The sequence below is a fragment of the Belonocnema kinseyi genome, chromosome 6, assembly GCF_010883055.1.
Source record: "Belonocnema kinseyi isolate 2016_QV_RU_SX_M_011 chromosome 6, B_treatae_v1, whole genome shotgun sequence".
NCBI classification, from domain to species: domain Eukaryota; kingdom Metazoa; phylum Arthropoda; class Insecta; order Hymenoptera; family Cynipidae; genus Belonocnema; species Belonocnema kinseyi.
In genome coordinates this window covers 8,735,921-8,758,344 of record NC_046662.1, presented here as the reverse complement: position 1 = coordinate 8,758,344, position 22,424 = coordinate 8,735,921, and the positions used below count along the sequence as shown (strand labels likewise).

The following is a 22,424-nucleotide window of genomic DNA, read 5'->3' as shown; positions in this document are numbered from 1 at the left end:
CCCTAATTATCATTCTCTAATTTCCCCTCACACTTGTCATTATCCGTACTTCTCCTCTATTTTCATTAACTTCCTCTCCATTAATTTCTTCTAACTTTCCCTACCCCATCATTCCCCTTCGCTTCTCCTAGTTCGCCTTTCTTCCCTCTTTTCCCCTATTGAACCTCCCTATTTAATCTCTTCTCGCTTTTACTTCCCCTCTCTCACTTTTTCTATTTTCCCTTCCTAGTGCGCCTTTCATAATTTCCCCTCACTATCACTAAGTCTCCTCTTCTCATTCCTTACTTTTCCTATCTGCCCTTCTTCCCCTTCCCTTATTTTTCATAATTTCCTTATCACTTCTCCCTCTTCTCCTTCTGTCATTTCCCCTCACTTATCTACTAATCCTTTCACCACTTCCCAAACATTATTTTCCTCTCATCTCCTCTACACTATCATTTCGCCTCGCTTCTCATAGTTCATCTCCCCTCACTCATCTCTACTATTCAACCTACCCTCACTTATACACCCCCTCCCTCACTTTTCCTACTTCCCTTCCCCTCACTTCCCCTATTTCCACTCGCTCACTTCACATACTTCTCTTCCCTTTATTTCCACATACTTCCCCTACTTCCCATCCCATAATTTTCCCTTACTTCCCCGACTGCCCATTACTCCTCACTTTCCCTATTTCTCGTACTTCCACTTTCCTCGTTTCCCCTCCCATAATTTTGCCTCACTTCCCCTCTAAGAAAAGGACAAATTATATAATTTTGATAAAAAAGGGAAACCTTTCTTCCGGCTTCTCTTTCCTTGTGAAGTGCTTTGAATTCCTCTACCATGTTTAAATATTGTTCGTACAAGGAACTCAGTTCTGGATCTGACAAATATTCCTCTGGCACTTCCACCTTGATAATAGAGAAAAAAATTTATATAATCAGAGACAATGATTTATTTCGTTATAAAATTTTTAAAAACACATTCAAATTCATACTTTTACAAGAAATCGAGCTAGATAAGCTCTTTGGCGAGCAATGCTGAGGTTGGCGAAAATCCATTTTAGAATTGGGTAAATTGTTTCCGGTTCACCCTTCACCAAACCTTGTCTGAAAATTAAGAGCATTTTTTTTAGAATTGAAAGATTAAACATGGTTTGATTTTTTTCAATGACAAATTTGACATTTATTTCCCTTTTCCCCTTTTTAAAGAATTCGACTTTTACCCCTATTTTCAAAAACCCAATAAGAAAATCGGAATGTTTTTCGTTTAAGGTTAATTATTTTTAATTCAAAACTATTCTCTTATATTTTTTGTTTAGAATTCATCCGTTTTGCATAAAAATTTACAAGTTTAACTATTTTGTGAAAAATAAATATTTTTTATTGATTATGGTTTGAAAATACCGCAATTTGATAAAAAAATTTTCTTTTTGACCGAAAATTCGTTGCTAGTTGCAAATTTATCATTTAATTTTTTTTATTTTTTGTTAAAAATTAATTTTTTTTAGTTCAAAATTCAATTATTTTCTTAAAAATTCACCTATTTTGTACAACATTTTTTTTTAAATCGAAGATTCATCTCTTTGGTTGCAAATTTCAATATTTCGTTGAAAATTCAACTGTTTAGTAATAAATGTAACTATTTTGCATAAATTTCGTTTTGTTTGAAAAATAAGTTTTTTAACTGAAAATTTAAATTTTACATTTCTTGTTACAAATCGATCTTTTTTATTGAAAATTCAACTGGTTGATTGAAAATGCAATATATTTCGATTTGCAATAATATTAATTATTTTATTTATTAATATTTTATTGCCATATTATTTGCCTATTTTGGTGAAAACTCACCCTATTCCTTTCATCTGAAAGAATTTGGGTGCATTTGGAATTTGAAAATTTGTATTAATTAATAACTTGTTGGAAAATTAATTAAACTTATAGTACCTAAATAATACAGGATCTCTACTTGGTTGATATTTTAGTACTCTTAGAATCGAGAAAATTCGAATAGAACTTTCCTCTGGATTTTCAGTTTTGATGTCGATTTTTGCTGCTCCCTCTTGTTCCACTTCCATTAAAACATCACTGAGTACCTAATATTATAGCAAAAATAAAAATTTTGAATCTAAGAATTAGCTGGCATCTCAAAATTTTATCAGGGTAAAAATATTTTAGTTATACTTATTAAATACTTTTTGTTTAACTATTTAATATCCTGGGTCGCAAGTGAAAAATATTGGAAATAAAAAACAACCTAACAACTGAAAAATTTCATTTTTGGTACAATTTCAATATTTTTAGGTTTTCTAGGCTAGACCGAAAGCTCAATTTTATAAACCTAGAGAAACTAAAATAATGTTTAAAAGTTTTGCAAAATAGCTGAAAATTTGTTTGTGACTCTAAATAGCTTCTCGTCTCCAATTTTTTCCTTTAAAAAATTCGCAATACTTCAGAAATTAATTTAAGGTCTGATTATTTTAATTGCTAATAGAATTTAGATTTTTTCAAATTATTTAATAAACTTCTCGACAAATAAAATTCCCGAACAATTTATAATATTATCGAATCGGGAAATTCCCGAACAATAAAATTCCTGACTGGAAATTGTCAAATCATAAAATATCCGAAACAGAAAAATTCCGAATTTAAAAATTTAATTTTTGTATAATTATTATTTATTTATTAAAAATACAATAATCAAATAACTGAAAAAATATATTTCTGGATGGAATTTTTAAGAATTATTATTTTGAATTCAAACAGCAATTTTAGAAACTTTGACAAATAAATAATATTGATAACAAAATTTTCAATTGTTTAAATTCTAGAGAATTTTCCCAATCTGTAATTTTATTATTCGGGAATATTCCAATTTGAGAATTTTATTATCTCAAAATTTTATCATTCTGAAAATTTATTATTTCTGGAAGTTTATTATTTCCTGAAATGTATTATTCGGGATTTTTCCAATTTGGAAATTTTCCAATTCAGAAATGTTATTATTCGGGAATTTTCTAATTGGGGGATTTTATTATACGGTAATTTTATAATTCAGGAATTTTATTATTTGTCAATTTTACAATTCGGGAATTTCACAATGCCAAGGATTGTATTTTTTGGTATTTTTCAGTCGTCCCGTTTATTCAAATGAAATTTTGTCCAAGAAAAACTGAAACTATTGAATTGTTGCATTTTTTTCAACTTGGCATATTAGGTATTTTATGAAAAAGTTCATATTAGCGATTTTTGCAAAACTTCGAGAATTACAAGGTTTTTAATTTTTATTTTTGCCCCGTGGAATCTTAGGATATTGATCGACCTATTCCAAATCTTGGGGATGACTAAAAAATCTCGAAAAACCAAAAAAATATCCAAGGAAGAAAATATTTGCAATAACTAATTCTAGAAATTTAAAAATTGCTAAATTTTTAGAATTCCAGTATTGTAAAATTCCCAATTAATAAAATTCTCACATTTTATATTATTAAGAAATTTGAAAATTCCCGATAGTATATAATTTCCGAATCTAAATAATTAAAAACCCGCTTTATTAATGAATAAAAAGGAATTTTATAGCGGCAATATCATTTCGGGCTTTTTTTTTGTTTCCAATTTTTTTCCGGACTACCCGCCGATATAATTATAACAAATTTTAATTTGCCTAAATAAATGAGAACTGAGAAATTTCGAAAAATAAAATTTCCGAATAATAAAATAACCGAATTATACAATTTGGAAATAATAAAATTCAGAAATAATGAAGTTCCTAAATTATAAAAATTGCGATTAATAAAATTCCCGAACAGTTTATAATATTAACGAATTCTAACATTCTGGAATAATAAAATTCTCGATAGAAAATTACCGATTTATAAAATTTCTGAACTAGAAAATTCTTGAATTAAATCAATTAAAATTTCTATTATTAATTTTTTTTTATTAAACATACAATAATCAAATGTTTGTATAAAAAAATTTGTAATGTTTAAAGTTTCTAAAATTATTGTTTGAATTTAAAATAACAATAGGTGAAGAAATATATTTCTGAATGAAATTTGTTTAAATTATTATCTTAAATACAAAAAATAATTTTAGCAGAGAGAAACTTTGACGATAAAAATTATTGGAATTTTATTATTCAGGGATTTTCCAATTTGGTAATTTTCCAATTCAAAAATTTTATTATTCGGGAATTTTCCAACTGAAAAATTTTATAACTGGGGAATTTTATTATACGGTAATTTTATCATTCAGGAATTTTATTATTCTGGAATTCTACAATTCGGGAATTTCTGTGTCAAGGATTTTATTTTTTAGTATTTTTCAGTCGGCCCGTTTATTAGAATGAGATTTTGTCCAAAAAAACCGAAAGTATTGCATTTTATCAGCGATTTTGGCAAAACTTCGAGAATTACAATATTTTTAATTTTTATTTTTGCCCCGTGGAATCTTAGAATATTGATCGACCTATTTCAAATTTTAGGAATGAATAAAAAATCTCGAAAAATAAAAAAATCCCCAAGGAAGAAAATATTTACAATAACTAATTCTCGAAATTTAAAAATTGCTAAAGTTTTAGAATTCCAGTATTGTAAAATTCCCAATTAATAAAATTCGCAATATTATTTAGCGCTTTTTTTTGTTTCCAATTTTTATCAGGATCACCCTTCGATATAATTATAACAAATTTTAATTTGCCTAAATAAATTGGGACTGAAAAATCTCGAAACATCACATTTCCGTATAATAAAATAACCGAATTATACAATTAAAAATTTTCTCTTGAAAAAATATCCCTCTCTTTCGCTCCACTGAGAATCGAATCATACAATTCCAATTATCCAATTTCCAAATAATAAAATTCCGGAATAATGAAGTTCCTGAATTAAATCAATTAAAATTTGTATTATAAATAGTATTTATTTATTAAACATATAATAATCAAATACTTGTATAAAAAATTATTTGTAATGTTTAAAATTTCTAGAATTATTGTTTGAATTAAAATAACAATAATTCTGGAAACTTTCAGCCTTACAAATAATTTTTGTTATAAAAATATTTCAATTTCTATTCTATTATTCAAAAATTTTAGAATTCGGGAATTCAGGAATTTTACAGGTTCGGGATTTTTCACTGCCCACAATAAATTAAGTGAAAAAATTGTATTTTTATTGTAATAATTTAGTTTCTTACTTGAAGCAAATCCTCGGGACCTAAAGCACTAAAAGAAATCAAGTTGTAACTCCGTGACAAAAGTTTGTTCATTTCTGTGACAATAAACTTTGTGTCTTCGCCCATTGTTGCAACAAACAAAATTTATTATTATATATTCGAAGGTAAAATTAATGTAACCAGATGATGCGTTCTCGATAATCACACGTATGGACACGTTGTTATGTTATCATTTTCGTTGTCATGGTGATCAGTGATGGGACCCTGTAGACTGACTTTAATTCTGTTTATCCTGTTTTCCTCTTCCCCTTTTTAAAGAATTCGTTTACTTTTAATTTTTGGTTGAAAATTCTTTTGTTATAAACAATTTCAATTAACAAATGGAAAATTATTATCTTTTTTCTTGGGAAAAGTTCCTTTGCCATCGATTTACAATACATAAACAATTTAATATAAATTTTGTTAAACAATTACTATTGTTATTCTCAAATAATTAGTCAGATTTTACATTTATATTTTATGTAAATTTGTTTATATTTTATTGAAGAAATTTCATTGTTTTTAGTTAAAAATGCAATTTCTTGGATGAAAATAAATCTCTTTTAGTCGAGAATTCAACCATTTTGGCATAAAATTTAACTATTTGGTTTCAAATTAATTTTTTGAATCGAGCATTCAATTATTTGGTTAAAAATTCAACTATTTTGTTGAAAATTAATGTTGATTGGAAATTCATTTTTCCGGGTTAAAATTTCAAATGTTTTGTAATTTTTTTATTTTATTTGGTTGAGAATTCATCGTCTTTTTGTACACATTTTTTATTATTTGGTTGAAAATGTAATTATTTTCTCAAAAAATAAATCTTTTTAGGAAAAAATCGTTTATTATAAAGAATTACAGTTAACAAATAGAAAATTTTGATAGTTTTTCTTGAGAAAAGATTCTTATAATAAATGTAAAAAAAATTATGTAAATTTGGTTCAAGAATTATCATTATTGTTATTAACAAATAATGTAAGACATATTATTGCAGAAGTTTCATTGTTTTTGGTCCAAAATTAATTTCTTGTTGAATATTAATCTGTTTTGGACTGATAATTTATTTTTTAGGGTTAAAAAATTCAAATTATTTGTAAAATGGTAAAAACATAGTATTTCGGGTTGAAAATTTAATTTTTTGGTGGGAAATGACAGTTTCGTAAAAAAATCGTCTGTTTAGTATACAAATTAAATTATTTGGTTTTGAAATGCACTGTTTTTACGAAAATTCATAATTCAGGATTTAAAATTCAACTGTCTTGTAAACAAAAATTAGTATTTTTGGGTTGAAAATTTAGTTGTTTTGTTGAAAGTTACTGTTTTGTAAAAAAAAACGCCCATTTAGGGTGAAAATTCAATTATCTGTTTGAAAATAAACTGTTGGACGAAAATTCATATTTTTGTTAGAAAAATTAAATTTTTGTTGTTGAAAATTAGTTTTTTTCGTGTTTAAAATTCAAATGTTTTCCAAAAAATCAACTTTTTAGCTTGACAACTAAACTCTTTTGTTTAAAATTCGAATTTTTTGGGTTGAAAATCCCAAATCTCAACTCCTTTGGTAGGAATTTCATCTTTTTCTAGTTGAAAATTCCACAATTTGACTTAAAATTCCTTCTTGGTAGAAAATTCGTCTTTTTTTACATGAAAATTAATCTTTGTAGATTGAAAATCCTACAATTTGATAGAAAATTTATTCGACCATGGAAAATGGTTCAAAATTAACTTTTTCATTTGAAAATAATTTGGTAGAAAAAACAACTATATCACTGAAAATCAACTTCTTTGTTGAAAATTCATATTTTTGGGTTAAAAATTTAACTATTTTGAAAAAAAACTCTTTTTTGGGTTGGAAAACTTAATTCTTTGGTTGAAAATGAACTATTTTGTCAAAAATTTATCTTTTTTTTGGAAAACTCATCATTTTACTTTGAAAATCCAATAATTTGGTAGAAAATTCATATTTTGAGGTCGAAAATTCCACAGGTTTGTAAAAAGTTTCTTCTTTTTGGGCTTGAAAATGTAATTAATTATTTTGTTGAAAATGAATTGGTTTGTCTTTTTGGTTTGAAAATTCATGTTTGTAGTTTGAGAATCGAATAATTTGGCAGAAAATTCAACCATATGGTTAACAATTTTTGGTGATAATTTATATTTTTGGGTTGAAAATTTAATCATTTAGCTGAAAAAGAACTGTTTGGATGAAAATTCATATTTTCGGAATAAAAATTCATCTTTTTTGAAAGAATACTCTTTTTGGCTTGGAAAACTTAATTCTTGGGTTGAAAATGAACTTTTTTGTCAAAAATGTATCTTTTTTGTTTGAAAACTCATCTTTTTACTTTAAATGTTCCCATAATTTGGTAAAAAATTCATATTTTTGGGTTCAAAATTTAACTATTTTGTAAAAAAAGTCTTACTGGGTTGAAAAATTTAATTCTTTGTTTGAAAATTAACTGTTTTGACGAAAATTTATCTTTGTAGTTTCAGAATCCAATAATTTGGCAGAAAATTCTACTATATGGTTAATTAATTAACTGTAAGTTAATTAACTGTTTTTTCAAAAATTTATCTTTTTTGTTTAAAAACTCATCTTTTTACTTTGAAACTCCAATGATTTGGTAGAAAATTCAACTATATCGTTGAAAATGAACTTTTTTGTAGAAAATTCATATTTTTGGATTAAAAATTTAACTATTTTGAAAAAACTCTTTTTGGGTTGTAAACTTAATTCTTTGGTTGAAAATGAACTATTTTGTCAAAAATTTATCTTTTTTAGTTTGAAAATCCAATAATTTGGTAGAAAACCCATCTATGTGGTTGAAATGAACAGGTTTGTAAAAAGTTTCTTTTTGGGTTTAAAAATTCATGTTTATGGTTAGAGAATTTGGCAGAAAATTCAAATATATGGTAAACGATTTTTGTTGATCATTTATATTTTTGGGTTGTAAATTTAACTGGTTTCTAAAAAATTCATCTTTTTTAGTTGAAAATTTAATTATTTAGTTGAAAATTCTAAAATTATTTAGACGAAAATTTATATTTTTTGCTTGAAAATTCAAGTGTTTTGTAACATTTTTTGTTAGCTTTTTGGTTTTAAAAATAAAATATTTTCTAAAAAAAAAAAATCGAACTTTTTGCTTGTTAAAAATTCATCTCTTTTCATAGAAAATTTAGATTTTTTATTTTATTTATTATTTACATTAATTATATTTAAATAAACTATTTTGACTAAAAATTCATATTTTCGGGTTGGAATTTTTGTGAATGAAATTATTTTTTTTGTTGAAAATGAACTGTTGTCAAAAGTTCATCTTTTTGATTTGAAAATTGATATTTGTAGTTTGAAAATCCAATAATTTTGTTAAAATTCAGCTATATGGTTAAATTTTTTGTTGATAATTCATCTGGTTTAAAAAAATTAATTTTCTGTTTGAAAAAAAAAATTTAACCTTTTTAAAAAAAATTCGTCTTTATAGTCTAAAAATTCAATATTTCGAAAACCAAAGAAAGAGAAAAATCTTTCTTGGCTGTAAATTCAAATATTCTTGAAAATTCGTTTTTATGGTTCCAAATTAATCTTTATTGAATGAAAATTTTAATTTTGTTTAAAAATGATTCTTTTTGTGTTTGAAAAATCAAATTTTTTCTAAAAAAAATCAATTTTTTTGCTTTTTGTAAATTCACCTCTTTTGGTAGAAAATTCATCTTTTTTTGTTTGAAATTCAACTAATTTGTTGAAAATGCAATACAAACAGATTTGAAATCTCAGAAATATGGTGTTTCAAATTCAACAATTTGATTTAATTTTTCTTCTTGCTGGAAAAATCGTGTTTTTGGTTTGAAAATAATTCTTTTTAGTTTGAAAATCCAACTGGCTTGTGAAAAATCCGTATTTTTGGGTTAGAAAATTTAATTATTTGGTTGAAAATGAACTGTTTTCATTAAAATTCATATTTATTTTTATGTAGAAAATTCGAATATTTAGTTTTGTAAAAAAATTAATCTTTAATGGTGAAAAACTTAACTTTTTAAATTGTGTTTCACCCAATATTCCCGTTTTGAGAACATTTTGGGCTGCTAGAGTGACTGTCATTCTATTCACCTTCTTTAATCAAAAAATTTAATGAAAAATATAAATAAATTAAAGTATTCTATAAATTTTAACGATAGGAAAGTAGAGACTTCTTAAAAAATGTATGTATTTATTAATCCAAAACTTTGTACATAAATAAATGAAAGTTATACGAACTTAAGCTTCCAATTTCGATTCTTCTACGCTTTCTTTACTTTCGCTAACTACATTTTCAGTAATGTCCTCTTCTTCCGCTTTTTTCTTGTTTTGCTCGTTTTTATTTTGATTTCGCTTTCTTTTCAAATGCGCTTTTTCCCTGTTGATCCTGTCAAAAAATATAAAAAGTTCCAATTTCTTTTTCACGAGTGGTTTTAAATTTGAATTTTATATTTCTCTATAAAACGACGAATACGGAATATAAATTAGAGTTAAAAAAACTAAATAAAAAAGCTTACATTGTGCAGGATTTCGTCCCAGGTCCCCAATTAGATTCTGGATTTAATGGAAAACGTGACAAGCGTTTCTGTCGAGAAACAGGATTTGCATCGGGATGAAGTGTGAACGAAACTTGTGTGACGGATTCTTTAGTCAAAATCGCAAGGGCTGGACTTTTTTTATCCAACCTGTCCCTTTTTGCGGGATGCTCCTGATAAGAAAGTAATATTTTAAAATACTACAAGAATTCTAACGATTCTTAGGAACAAAATTCAAGGCAGAAATCTAAAAGTTTCGATACAGCATAATATTTAAATGTCCAATTAACTTTTAAATGGCAACACATTTTTTAACGTTAAAATTTATGGTTTATATCAATAATTTCACTTAAGAAATAGAACATTTTCATAATTTTTTTGGGGAAAAATTATTTTTCATCCATTTATAATAAAGAAAGAATTTAATATAAATTTGGTTAAATAATAATTATTATTATTAAATAAAAATACTTTAATATTCTTCATTCAAATTTATGGAGAAAGAAATCCATTTTTTCGAATTCCTTTAAATATTTTATTCGTATTTTATATAAATTTATTTACATTTTCGGGTTAAAAATTAAACTATTTTGCAAATAGAAAATTCAACTATTTGGTTGAAAATTCGACTTTTTTGTGAAAAATTTAACTAATTTGATATAAAATTGAATGGACGTTTGATTTATGTTTTAAAATTTAGTTATTTTGTAGCAAATTGATAATTTAACTTTTTGTTTGAAAATCCGCTTTTTTTTAAATTCATATTTTAGTGTTGGACATTAATTTTTTTTTTTTAAATTCGTTTATTAGTTTGTAAATATAACAACTTTGGTCGAAAATTAAACAATTTGGTGAAAAATGCATATTTTCAGGTTGTAAATTAAATTATTTTGTGGCAAATTCGTCTTTTTAGGTCGAAAATTTAACTATTTTGTACACAAAATTCAACTATTTGGTTAAAAAGTAACTTTTTTCTTAAAATTCACATTTTCTAATTGATAATTCAATTAGTTAGCTTAAAATAAACTTTTTTGTTAAAAATCCAAATTTTGGGGTTGGAAATTAAAATGTTTTAAAGAAAATTCGGCCTTTTAGGTTGAAAATTTAACAACTTTAGAAGAAAACTCAACTTTTTGGTTGAAAATGAACTTTTTTGTTGAAAATTCATATTTTCAGGTTGTAAATTGAATTATTTTGTAGCAAATTCATCTTTTTGTGTCGAATATTGCACTCTTTTGTAAAAAAAAGTCAACTATTTGGTTCAAAAGTAACTTTTTTGTTAAAAATTTATATTTTCGGGCTGACAATTTAACTGTTTTGTAAGAAATTCGTCTTTTTGGCTTAAAAATAAAACAATTTAATAGGAAATTAAGCTATTGGTTGGAAATTAATTTTTTTCTTTAAAATTTATATTTTGGGTTTATAATTGAACTATTTGTTCGAAAATTAACTTTTTTTGATGAAAATTCCTATTTTAGCGTTGGAAATTAATCCTTTTTGTAGAGAATACATTTATTCGGTTTAAAATTGAACTACTTTGGTCGAAAATTAAACAATTTGGTTGAAAATGCATATTTTCAGGTTGTAAATTAAATTATTTTATAGCGAATTCGTCTTTTTGGGTCGAAAATTTAACTATTCTGCACACAAAATTCAACTATTTGGTTAAAAGTACCTTTTTTGTTAACAATTTATATTTTCGGGCTGATAATTTAACTGTTTTATAAGAAATTCGTATTTTTGGCTTAAAAAAAACAATTTGGTAGAAAATTAAAGTATTGGTTGAAAATTATTTTTTTTTTCTTCAAAATTTATATTTTTGGGTTGATAATTGAACTATTTGTTTGAAAATGAACCTTTTTCTTAAAATTCATATTTTCTAATTGATAATTCAACTAGTTAGCTTAAAATAAACTTTTTTGTTAAAAATTCAAATTTCGGGGTTGGAAATTAAAATGTTTTAAAGAAAATTCGGCCTTTTAGGTTGAAAATTTAACAACTTTAGAAGAAAACTCAACCTTTTGGTTGAAAATGAACTTTTTTGTTGAAAATTCATATTTTCAGGTTGTAAATTGAATTATTTTGTAGCAAATTCATCTTTTTGTGTCGAATATTGCACTCTTTTGTAAAAAAAAGTCAACTATTTGGTTCAAAAGTAACTTTTTTGTTAAAAATTTATATTTTCGGGCCGATAATTTATCTTTTTTGTAAGAAATTCGTCTTTTTGGCTTAAAAAAAAAACAATTTGGTAGAAAATTAAGCTTTTGGTTAAAAATTAATTTTTTTCTTCATCAAAATTTATATTTTTGGGATGATAATTGAATGTTTGAAAATTAACTTTTTTCTTAAAATTCCTTTTTTTAGAGTCATAATTCCACTAGTTGGTTTAAAATAAACTTTTTATTAAAAATGAAGATTTTAGGGTTGGAAATTAAACTGTTTTGCAGAAAATTCGACCTTTTTGGTTGAAAATTTAACAATTTTGGTAGGAAGTTCAACTATTTTGTTGAAAATTAACTTTTTTGTTGAAAATTTGTACTTTCAGGCTCATAATTCAACTTCTTGTAGGAAATTAGACTTTTGGATTTGAAAATAATTCAAGAAATTGGTAGAAAAATTAATCTGTTTAGTTGAAAATTAATATTTTATTTCGAAATTAATATTTTCGAGGTCAAAATTAACTTTTTTGATGAAAATTTATATTTTTAGGTTGATAATTTAACTAATTTGTAAAATTTCGTTTCCTTGTGTTGAAAATTTAACTATTTTGGTAGAAAATTAAAGTATTCGGTTGAAAATTAACTTACTTCTAAAAATTCATATTTTCGAGCTTTTCCAGTTTTTTTCCACCATCGAAAAATGAAATAAAAAATACCTAAAACATTAAACAACTTTAAAAGACATAATTTTTGGAATATATACCTGAATTCCATGAATTTGAATAATAATTCGAACAATTTTTACTTTTCCTTCTTATTTTTAAAATTCAGTGCATTTTTGACATATCAATATTTATCACGAAAGATATTTTCCAGGTAAGTTAACACTGTAAAAACAGGGAAATTAAGAAGATTTTTCACGAAACGAGAAAGATGAACGAAATAGTTGAATTTTCAACCAAAAAGATTAATTTTCTATCGAAAGAGGCGAAATTTAATCTATAACAAAAATTTTAATTAATTAAATTTTTAGTTTAAAAAAAATGAATTTTCAACAAATTAGTTCAATTTTGAACTAGAATAGTTCAATTTTCACTGGAAAAAATTAATTTCACACACACAAAACAAGAATTTTCACCAAAATAGTTACATTTTTAACCAGAGATTAATTTATTGAATAAAAATATGAAACTTCAACAAAATTATTTAACAAAATAATTTCGCTTTTAACCGAGTAATTAAATTTTTTTAACGTCAATTATGAACGAAAAATGTAATAATTGATATTTCAACCAAAAAATATATTAATTGTAAATAAAAAACAGTCGAATTTAACTAGGAAGAAAAATTTTCAAGCAAAAAATCAAGTTTCAACCAAAAAGATTAATTTTCTACCAAAAAGGACGAATTTTCAACTAAAACGATTAATTTTCATCAAAATACAATTACAATTTATTACAATTTACAAAAATAGAATTTTTAACGAATTTACACACGCTCTTGAACAAATTCCCAAGTCAACAAAAATTCAGAAAAAAAGGTGGATGAACAGCTTGTTATAAAATATTAATTGAATCTTGAAGAAATATAATTTAGTATATAATAAAATAAAATAATATAACAGTAATAAATCTTTTTAAATTTGTTTGAAATATTGAAGTAATCATTGTGAATTTCTTTGAAATTTTACAAATCTTTTGAAATATTTGTGAAATCTTTTATTTGAAATATGAGAGATATTTCTGAAATCGTTTGAAATGTTTGTGAATGCTTTTGCAATATTAAAAATCTTTCTGAAGTATTTTGAAATATTTATAAAATCATTCAATTTTTTGTGAAATATTTTCAAATATTTGTGACTCAATTAAAATCTTTTTGAAATATTTGAAATATTCGTGAATATCTTTAAAAGTTTTAAAATCTTTCTGAAATATTTGCGAAAACTTTATAATCTTCTGAAATCTTATAAAGTTCAATATGAATTCCAAATTTTAAATGTCGCTAAACACTCAGGATATAAAAATAAAATAATAAAATATTATAATAAACATTCTTTGTGAATTTTTTAAAAATATTTTAGATATTTCTGAAATCTTTTGAAATCTTGTTGACTTCATTGAAATCTTTGTGAATCTCTTTGAAAATATTTCAGATATTTCTGAAATGCTTACGAATTAATTGAAATCTTTATGGAATATTTATAAAATTCTTTACAATCTTTAAAATCTTTATGAAATATTTCCGAAATATTTTGAAATAATTTTCAAATTATTAAATTCTTTATAAAATATTTTGAAATGTTTGTGACTCTATTATAGTATTCTGAATTATTTAAAAATATTTGTGAGATCATTCAATTCTTTTTCAAATCTTTTGAAATGTTTATGACTCTATTAAAATCTTTTTGAAAATCTTTAAAAGTTAAAAAATAATATAATGACATAAAAAGAAATCTTTATGAATTTCTTTTAAATATTAAAAAAAATTCTGGAATCTTTAAAAATTTTGTTGACTTTATTAAAATCTTTGTTTCTCTCTTTGAAACATTTCTGATATTTCTGACTTTTTGTAACTTCTTGTAATTTTTGTGAATTCATTGAAATCCTTATGAAACATTTCTGCATTTCTTTGCAATCTTTAAAATCTTTATGAAGTATTTCCGAAATCTCTTAAATCTTTTGAAATATTTGTAAAATTATTAAATTTTTTATAAAATATTTTAAAATATTCGTAAAATTATTTAGTTCTTTGTAAAATATTGTGAAATGTTTGTGATTTTTTATTCAAATCTTTCTGAAATATTTGCGCAATCTTTGAAATCTTCCAGAATATTTTGAAATATTTGTAAAATCATTAATTTATGTGTGAAATATTTTCAAAAGTTTGTGCCTCTATCAAATATTTTTGAAATATTTGTGAATATCTTTAAAAGTTTTTAAATCTTTCTGAAATATTTGCGAAATCTTTGTAATCTTCTGAAATCTTATGAAATTCAATATGAGTTCCAGGTTTTAAATGTCGCTAAATACTCAAGATATAAAAATAAAATAATATAATAACAAGTCTTTGTGCATTTCTTTTAAATATTTTAGATATTTCTGAAATCTTAAAAAATTTTGTTGAATTCATCGAAATATTTCCGAAATCTCTTGAATAATTTGAAACATTTGTGAAATTATTAAATTCTTTGTGAAATATTTTAAAATTATTCTGATTATTAAAATCTTCTGCAATATTTTGAAATATTTGTAAAATCATTTAGATCTTTATGAAATATTTTCAAATATTTGTGACTCTATTAAAATCTTTTTGAAAATCTTTAAAAGTTTAAAAATCTTTCTGAAATATTTGCGAAATCTTTGTAATTTTCTGAAATCTTATGAAATTCAATATGAATTCCAGGTTTTAAATGTCGCTAAACACTCAGGATATTAAAAGAAAATAATATAATGAAAAATCTTTGTGAATTTCTTTAAAATATTTGACATATATCTGAAGTCTTTTAAAATTTTGTTGACATCATTGAAATATTTGTGAATCTCTTTGGAATATTTCAGATATTTCTCAAACTTTTTGTAATATTTGTGAATTCATTGAAATATTTATGAAATATTTCCGAAATCTCTGAAATATTGGTAAATATTTATGAAGTTATTATATTCTTTGTGAGATAATTTGAAATCTTTCTGTCGCTAAATACTTAGTCTATAAAAAAATATTTGAAGCTTAAAAAAATATAAATTTCGTACCTTTTCCCAAGCTCGAACAATGTCCCAAATTACATCATTAGGCGCATCAGTCTTTATTGAAATTTTATTAGCATGTGAATACGAGACTCTGTATCCTGCATTCAATACCGCTGATCTAAATAAAACCATAGATGGCGTGTCACACCTCACAATAGACATCTAGAAAGAAATTTCGATTGTTTATGAAAAAAAGAAAAAAAAAAGTTAACATTTTAAATACACTTATCTTTCAATAATTATATTATTTTTTAATCTATCAAACTGTACCAATCGGTCAAGAGTATAATACAGAGGGCAGTCAAGTTCTTCTCTCACAACATTTAAAACTCCTTGTATCCTTTTCAATGTTCCCAATTCCATTTCCTCCACTTTACACAAAAGTCTCGAAACGAAATTTTGGTCATGCAAAGGATCCAGCCACAAGGGGCCGCCAACCTGAAACAATTTATTTCCCAATTTAAGCTTTATTTTAATTTTCTCTGCATGACTTCCCGAAATCATTTAAAATATTTGAAATTTTTTGAAATTTATTAAATTTTTGCGAACTCATCGAAATATCAAAAATATTTGTAAAATCTCTTTAAATTTCTTTGAAATCTTTCTGAATTATTTGCGAAATTTCTTATATATTTGGAAATCTTTTGAAATATTGTTAAAATCGTTGTGTGTTTCTTTAAAATATATTTCCGATATTTCTAAAATCTTTTGAATTTTTTATAAATGTTTGTGACTTCATTGAAATCTTTGTGAATTTCTTTCAAATATTTCTCAAATATTTTTGAAATCATTGAAATCTTTAGAAATCTTTTGAAATATTTAAGAAATATTTAAAATATTTGTGAAATCTTTGTGAATTTCTTAGAAACCTTCAAAATAGCTTGGAAATTTTTTGAAATCATTCACTTCTTCGTGAAATCTTTTGAAATATATGTGTAATCTATGTGAAATATTTGAAGATTTCTGAAATATTTCTGAAATTTTTGTGACTTCATTTGAACCTTTGCGAAGCATTTGTGAATTTCTTTAAATAATCAAAATCTTTCTAAAATATTTGCGAAATCTTTCAAATCTTTTAAACTCTTTTGAAATATATGTGAAAGTATTAAAGTCTTGCGAAATCTTTGCAATTTTCTTTAAAATATTTTTATTTTATTTTTTAATCTTTTGAAAAGTTGGTGACTTTAGTGAAATCTTTTTGAAATATTTGAAAATTTGTGAAATCCTTATGAAATATTTTGAAATCTTTCTGAAAGCTTTTTGAATTTCTTTAAAGCATTTCCAATCTTTCTAAAAGCTTTTACATTTTTTTAAATTTTTATAACTTCATCGAAATCTTTGTGAAATATTTAAATATTTGAGATGTTCTTTGAAATATTGAAAACATTTCTAAAATATCTGTGAAATCATTCAAATCTTTGTGAATTTGTTTAAAATATTGATTAATTTTTAAAACTTGGCAAAATATTTAAATCTTTTTTTTAATCTTTATAATCTTTCTGAAATGTTTGAAATCTTTGCGAAAATGTTGAAATCATTGGCATCTTTAAAATCTTTTGATTTTATTGAAACCTTCTAAATTTCTTCAATTCTTTTGAAATATTGGTAAAATCGTTGAAATCAAGAATTTAACGACCAAATTTGGACAAACACGACAAAATGTTCCCATTGCAATCTGAAAAAGACAAAAATCTTTTTCCTCCTAAAAAATAAAAGAAAAAAAATCTTCCCTCCTTCTGGCCAGAAATAAAAAAAAGAGGATAGAAAAATGAGAAGGCAACCAACCAAATCCCCTTCCTTCTCCTTTTTATTTCTTTCGTCTTCTTTTTTTCCCATCAATCTTTCAAAAATGTTTAAAATCTTTGTGACATCATTCAAATCTTCTGTTATCTTTAAAATCTTATTAATTTACTGAAAGTTTTTTTATTTTTTTCTTATTTAGTATAAAAATCTATTCAAATCTTACAAGTCTTCTGGAATCTTTTTAAATATTTGTAAAATCATTCAAAAATACCGAACCCTTTGTAAATTTTTGTGAAATCTTTAAGATATTTCTTAAATCTTTTGAAATCTTTGTGAATTTTTTTGAAATCTTAATAATCTTTCTGAAATGTTTGAAATCTTTGTAAAAATATTAAAATCATAGTCATCTTTAAAATCTTTTTATTTTATGGTAACCTTTTCAATTTCTTCAAATCTTTTTAAATCTTTGAGAAATATTTTGAAATCTTGGTCTAATATTTTGAAATCTTAGTGAATTTCTTAGTTCGCTTTAAAATCTTTATGAAATTTTGAAAATATTTTGAATTTACTGAAAGTTTCTAACTTTTTTTCATATTTATTAAAAATCTATTAAAATCTTTCAAGTCTTTTCGAATTTTCAAAATATTTGTAACATCATCGAAATCTTCATAAAATATTTGTGAAATTTTTGTAAATTTCTTTAAAGTCTTCAAAAGCTTACTGAAATATTTGCGAAAACTTTGTAATATTATGAAATAATTGTAAAATCTTTTGAAATCTTTGTGAATTTCTTTTAAATACTGAGGATATTTCTGAAATCTTAAAAATTTCTTGAAACTTTTTATAGTCTTTGTGAAATTTTAAAAATCTTCCGAAATTTATTGCAATCTTTTGAAATATTTGTAAAATCTTTAAAATTCTTAAGATCTTTTGAAATCTTTCGAGTTTTTTAAAATATTTTCAGAATCATTGATATCTTTGACATATTTCTGAAATCCTTGTGAAAGTATTTGAAATATTAAAATTTTCTGAAATCTTATCCAAATCTTGTAACTCTTCTGGTATCTTTTGATATATTTATGAAATAGTTAAAAAATCAAACCCTTTGTGAATTTCTTTGAAATGTTTGAGATACATTTCAAATCTTTTGAAATGTTTTGAAGTCTTTGTGAATTTGTTTGAAATCTTTCTGAAATATTTACGAAATCATTTAAAAAGTTTTTGAAATCATTAAATTATTTTTTCAAATTTTTGTGAATTTCTTTGAAATGTTTTAAATCTTTCTGAAACATTTGCAAAATCTTCTGAAATCTTTTCAAATATCTGTGAAATCATTGAAATCTTTGTGAATTGCTTTAAAATATTGAAAATATTTTTTAAAACTTTGCGAAATCCTTGAAATCTTTGGAAATGTTGGTGAAATCCTTGTGAAATATTTTGAAACCTTGGTGTAATATTTGGAAATCTTTGTAATCTTTTTGAATTTCTTGCTAAGTTTTAAAATCTTTCAGAAACGTTAAAAATCTTTCTGAAACCATTGAAATCTTGTGAAATATTTTGAATCTACCGCATTTTTTAAAACCTTTTTAAATATTTGTGAAATTATTAAAATCTTTTAAATATTTCTTTGAAATCTTTCAAAATGTTTTATAATCTCCGTGAATTTTTTTAAATCTTTCACAATCTTTTGAAATATTTCTAGAATCACTGAAATCTTTGTGAAATATTTTCGAAATTTTTTAAATCAAGAATCTTGAAATATTTGTGAAATCATTAAAAAAAATGAGCCCTTGGTGAATTTCTTTAGAATCTTGAAGATATTTCTTAAATCTTTTTAAATTTTTGGAATCTTTCTGTAACCTTTGGAATTTTTTGAAATATTTGTAAAATCTTTGTGAATTTCTTTGAAATCCTTCTAAAATATTCGCGAAATTTTTGGAATCTTTTTAATTGTGTGAGAAATCGTTAAAAATTTTCAAATATTTCTGACTTGTTTTGAAATCTTTTAAAATGAAAGTTCAATCTTTCTGAATTTCATCGAAATCTTAAAAATCTTTCAAATCTTTCAAAACCTTTGAAACATTTAAAAAGTTTTATGAAGTCATTGAAATCTTCAAGATATTTCTGGAATCCCTGAAAAAGTTTTGAAATCAGCTTTAATGAAATTAAAAACATGCAACACTAAAGCTAACAAATTGTCCACTTGAGGTAATAAAAACTGAACTTTTAAAATTGAAATTTAAAAGTTTTGAATTCAAAATATTTTTATTCAAATGCTCAATAATTTACGAGTATAAAATTGAAGGTACTAACATTTTTCAATATAAAAATTAACTGTACACGTCTTAAATTAGAAATTCAATTATTTTCTTTTTAAATAGTTTAAACATCCTTGGAAAGCTTCAAAATTTTATTTTAAAATCTTGAGAAATCTAGAAATTGTTTTAAATTAGTTTTAAATTTTTAATTATTTTGTAAATTTTTTCAGAACTTCTAAAATGAATCAAATTTTTTCTACAAATGTTCATTTTTTAATTATATATCAAAATTTTAAAATTTCACATACAAATTAAGCATTTTTTAAATACAATAATTAAAATTGTAATGTGTAAATATTTAGTTTCAATTTACTTGTCGTAAATAAAAATTCAAATATTGCTAAATATTCAATAATTAATCTTTTTTTATTAAAAATTTCAAATTGAATGGGTTAAAAATGGAATATTTTAGACTAAAACAAAATTTTAATCACTAAGACTTTCAAATTGAAGCCCTTTAAGTTTTAACGTTAAAATCTGAAAATTCTTAAATTTTGAACTTATTAAAAATCGTTTTGTAAAATCGTTTTTGTTCACTTTTTATCACAGATAAATTAAAAAAAATGTATTTTATCCAAAATTTTCAACATAAAAGGCTTTTATTTTTAATGTTTTCAAGTCTTTAAGAAAACATTAAAAAATTCTTTAAATTAAAAATGTAAGCTTAGAAATAAAAATTGTAAATGGAAAATGTTGAATTACGCCTTGTAAGCGAAATAATAGCATAATTAAAAAACATAAAAATTCAACTAATTATTTAAAAGCGGTTGAAATCGAACGTGGACAGATTTTTCATCTACAAATTTGTAAAATTCCCGGTAAAAAAATTCACTGTCATTTCCCGGTTTCAAAAAATTTCTGGTTCAGCCTTCACCTTAGAAATCTTTGTGAATTTCTTAAAAATTTAAAAAAGCTTTTTTAAATATTGATGAAATCATTGAAATCTTTGTGAAATAGTTTAAAATCTATATGAATTTCTTAAAACAAATTTTTAATATTATCATAAACAGATCTGAAAAACTTGGATTTCTAAATGCACTTTATCTCTCAAATTCTCCTTACATGATGCTTATGCTGGCAATATTTGCAATGCTGATCCACAATTGGTACCCCAGGTAACTTGAAACCTCCAGACGGCGATTTTATACCCAATGGTTGAATCGTCATACTTTCACATCCATGACATTGATAAAGCATTCCCAATCTCGTTGTATTTTCCTTACATTTTTTCTGCCCAGTAAAAACTCGCACGAAAACTCTGATGTAAAAATCGGCACTTACAGAAAGAAGTGGTTGGATGTAACGACCGTATCGTCCCGCGTGGGCTGAAATATGTTGCAATAAAATTCGCAGAGCCTAATTCGATACAAAAAAAATGTTACATTTTTAAAAATTATTTTTGAGTTCATAGGGAGTAATTAATAGGATATTAGGATATTACTATTTCATGGCAGGCTTTCGATTTTAAAGACACTGCTCCGTATTTGACGTAGCAAGTTTCTGGCGAATTTCCTGCTAAAACTGCCATATCGGTCGCTGTTACCAAAAGCAATCCTCCCTCAGAAACAGATTGAACCGCCCCGTCGAGAAATATCGAGGGGCATCCGTAGGGATCTAAATCGATAGCGTCGAAACGAGTTTTTCTATTTTGATACATGACCATTCTGAAATTTACAAGTAATTTAAGACTTGAAAAAAAATGCAGGTCTATTGTTGTTTATGAAATTTTTAACGATTCAATAAGAAATTGTTTAATCTTGAATGCAAAATAACGAAATCTCTAAAGTTTAACTATTTTTGGTTCAGAATTCATTCTCTTGGGTTGAAAAGTCTTCTATTATTCTTTTGGCTGCGAATTCATCTTCTTAGTTAATAGTTTTATTAAATTGTTCAAAAATTTAATTATTTTGACGATAATTTAACCATTTTTCTAAAAAGTTATTCTCTTTGGTTGAAAATTCAACTATTTAGTTGAAAAATAACTTTTTTCTTAATAATTTATATTTTCCGGTTAAAAATTCAAAAATTTTGTAGAAAATTCGTCTTCTTGGGTTGAAAATGAATTAATTTTATGAAAAATCATATTTTTCAGTTTCATAATTCAACTACTTGGTTAAAAATTAACTTTTTGTTGAAAACTTATATTTTTGAGCTTATAGTTGATCTGTTTTGCAGGAAATTCGTCTTTTTTGTTTAAAAATTCAAAAAGTCGGTAGAAATTATTTTTGTTTTTGAAAAATCATATTTTCCAGATAAATTAACTTTTTTCCAAAATTCATATTTTCCAGTTGGAAATTCAATTTATTTGTAGAAAATTCGTCTTTTTGGCTTAAAAATGTAACTATTTTGTTAAAAATTAACTTTTTTATTGAAAACTCATATTTTTGGGCTCATAATTCAACTGCTTTTTCTTAGAAAATTGGTCTTTTTTTAAGTTCAATAAGTTGGTAGAAAATTAAACCACTTGATTGAAAATTAACTTTTTTGTTCAAAAATCATATTTTCGGGTTGGAAATTCAACTGTTTTGTAGAATATTCATCTTTTTTGGTTGAAAATTCAACTATTTCTGTAGAAGATTACAATGTTTGATTGAAATTTCAAGTTTTTTTTTACTTCTAAAATTAAACATTTTGGTAGAAAATTAATTTTGATGTTGAAAATTTATTTCTGGGTTGATTTTTTTTGTGGGTAAGTATTCATTAAGTTGATAGAAAATTAAG

The 22,424-nt window shown here is 24.0% G+C and overlaps 3 protein-coding genes across 4 annotated transcripts in view; 1 reads left to right on the top strand and 2 right to left on the bottom strand.

Moving 5' to 3' along the window:
* The window catches only part of LOC117174467 (intraflagellar transport protein 81 homolog), a 30,991-nt gene extending 25,641 nt beyond the window's left edge, over positions 1–5,350 (bottom strand). Inside the window, exons 1-4 of the mRNA XM_033363618.1 lie at positions 5,175–5,350; positions 1,923–2,071; positions 974–1,085; positions 771–887 (exon numbers count right to left, since the gene is read on the bottom strand). Coding sequence (XP_033219509.1) covers positions 771–887; positions 974–1,085; positions 1,923–2,071; positions 5,175–5,279 — 483 coding nt within the window. The 5' untranslated portion in view covers positions 5,280–5,350. The remainder of the gene's footprint in view (positions 1–770; positions 888–973; positions 1,086–1,922; positions 2,072–5,174) is intronic.
* A 4,027-nt stretch (positions 5,351–9,377) lies between these two features.
* Positions 9,378–22,424, bottom strand: part of LOC117174468 (probable tRNA (guanine(26)-N(2))-dimethyltransferase) — a 20,487-nt gene continuing 7,440 nt past the window's right edge. For both annotated transcript variants that reach the window (XM_033363619.1, XM_033363620.1), the window contains exons 5-10: positions 21,145–21,367; positions 20,766–21,059; positions 15,913–16,080; positions 15,646–15,804; positions 9,720–9,910; positions 9,378–9,589 (exon numbers count right to left, since the gene is read on the bottom strand). In XM_033363619.1, coding sequence (XP_033219510.1) covers positions 9,442–9,589; positions 9,720–9,910; positions 15,646–15,804; positions 15,913–16,080; positions 20,766–21,059; positions 21,145–21,367 — 1,183 coding nt within the window. In that variant the 3' untranslated portion in view covers positions 9,378–9,441. The remainder of the gene's footprint in view (positions 9,590–9,719; positions 9,911–15,645; positions 15,805–15,912; positions 16,081–20,765; positions 21,060–21,144; positions 21,368–22,424) is intronic.
* Positions 9,825–22,424, top strand: part of LOC117174469 (alpha-ketoglutarate-dependent dioxygenase alkB homolog 7, mitochondrial) — a 34,231-nt gene continuing 21,631 nt past the window's right edge. Inside the window, exon 1 of the mRNA XM_033363623.1 lies at positions 9,825–9,921. The gene's annotated coding sequence lies outside the window, so the exon portion shown is untranslated. The remainder of the gene's footprint in view (positions 9,922–22,424) is intronic.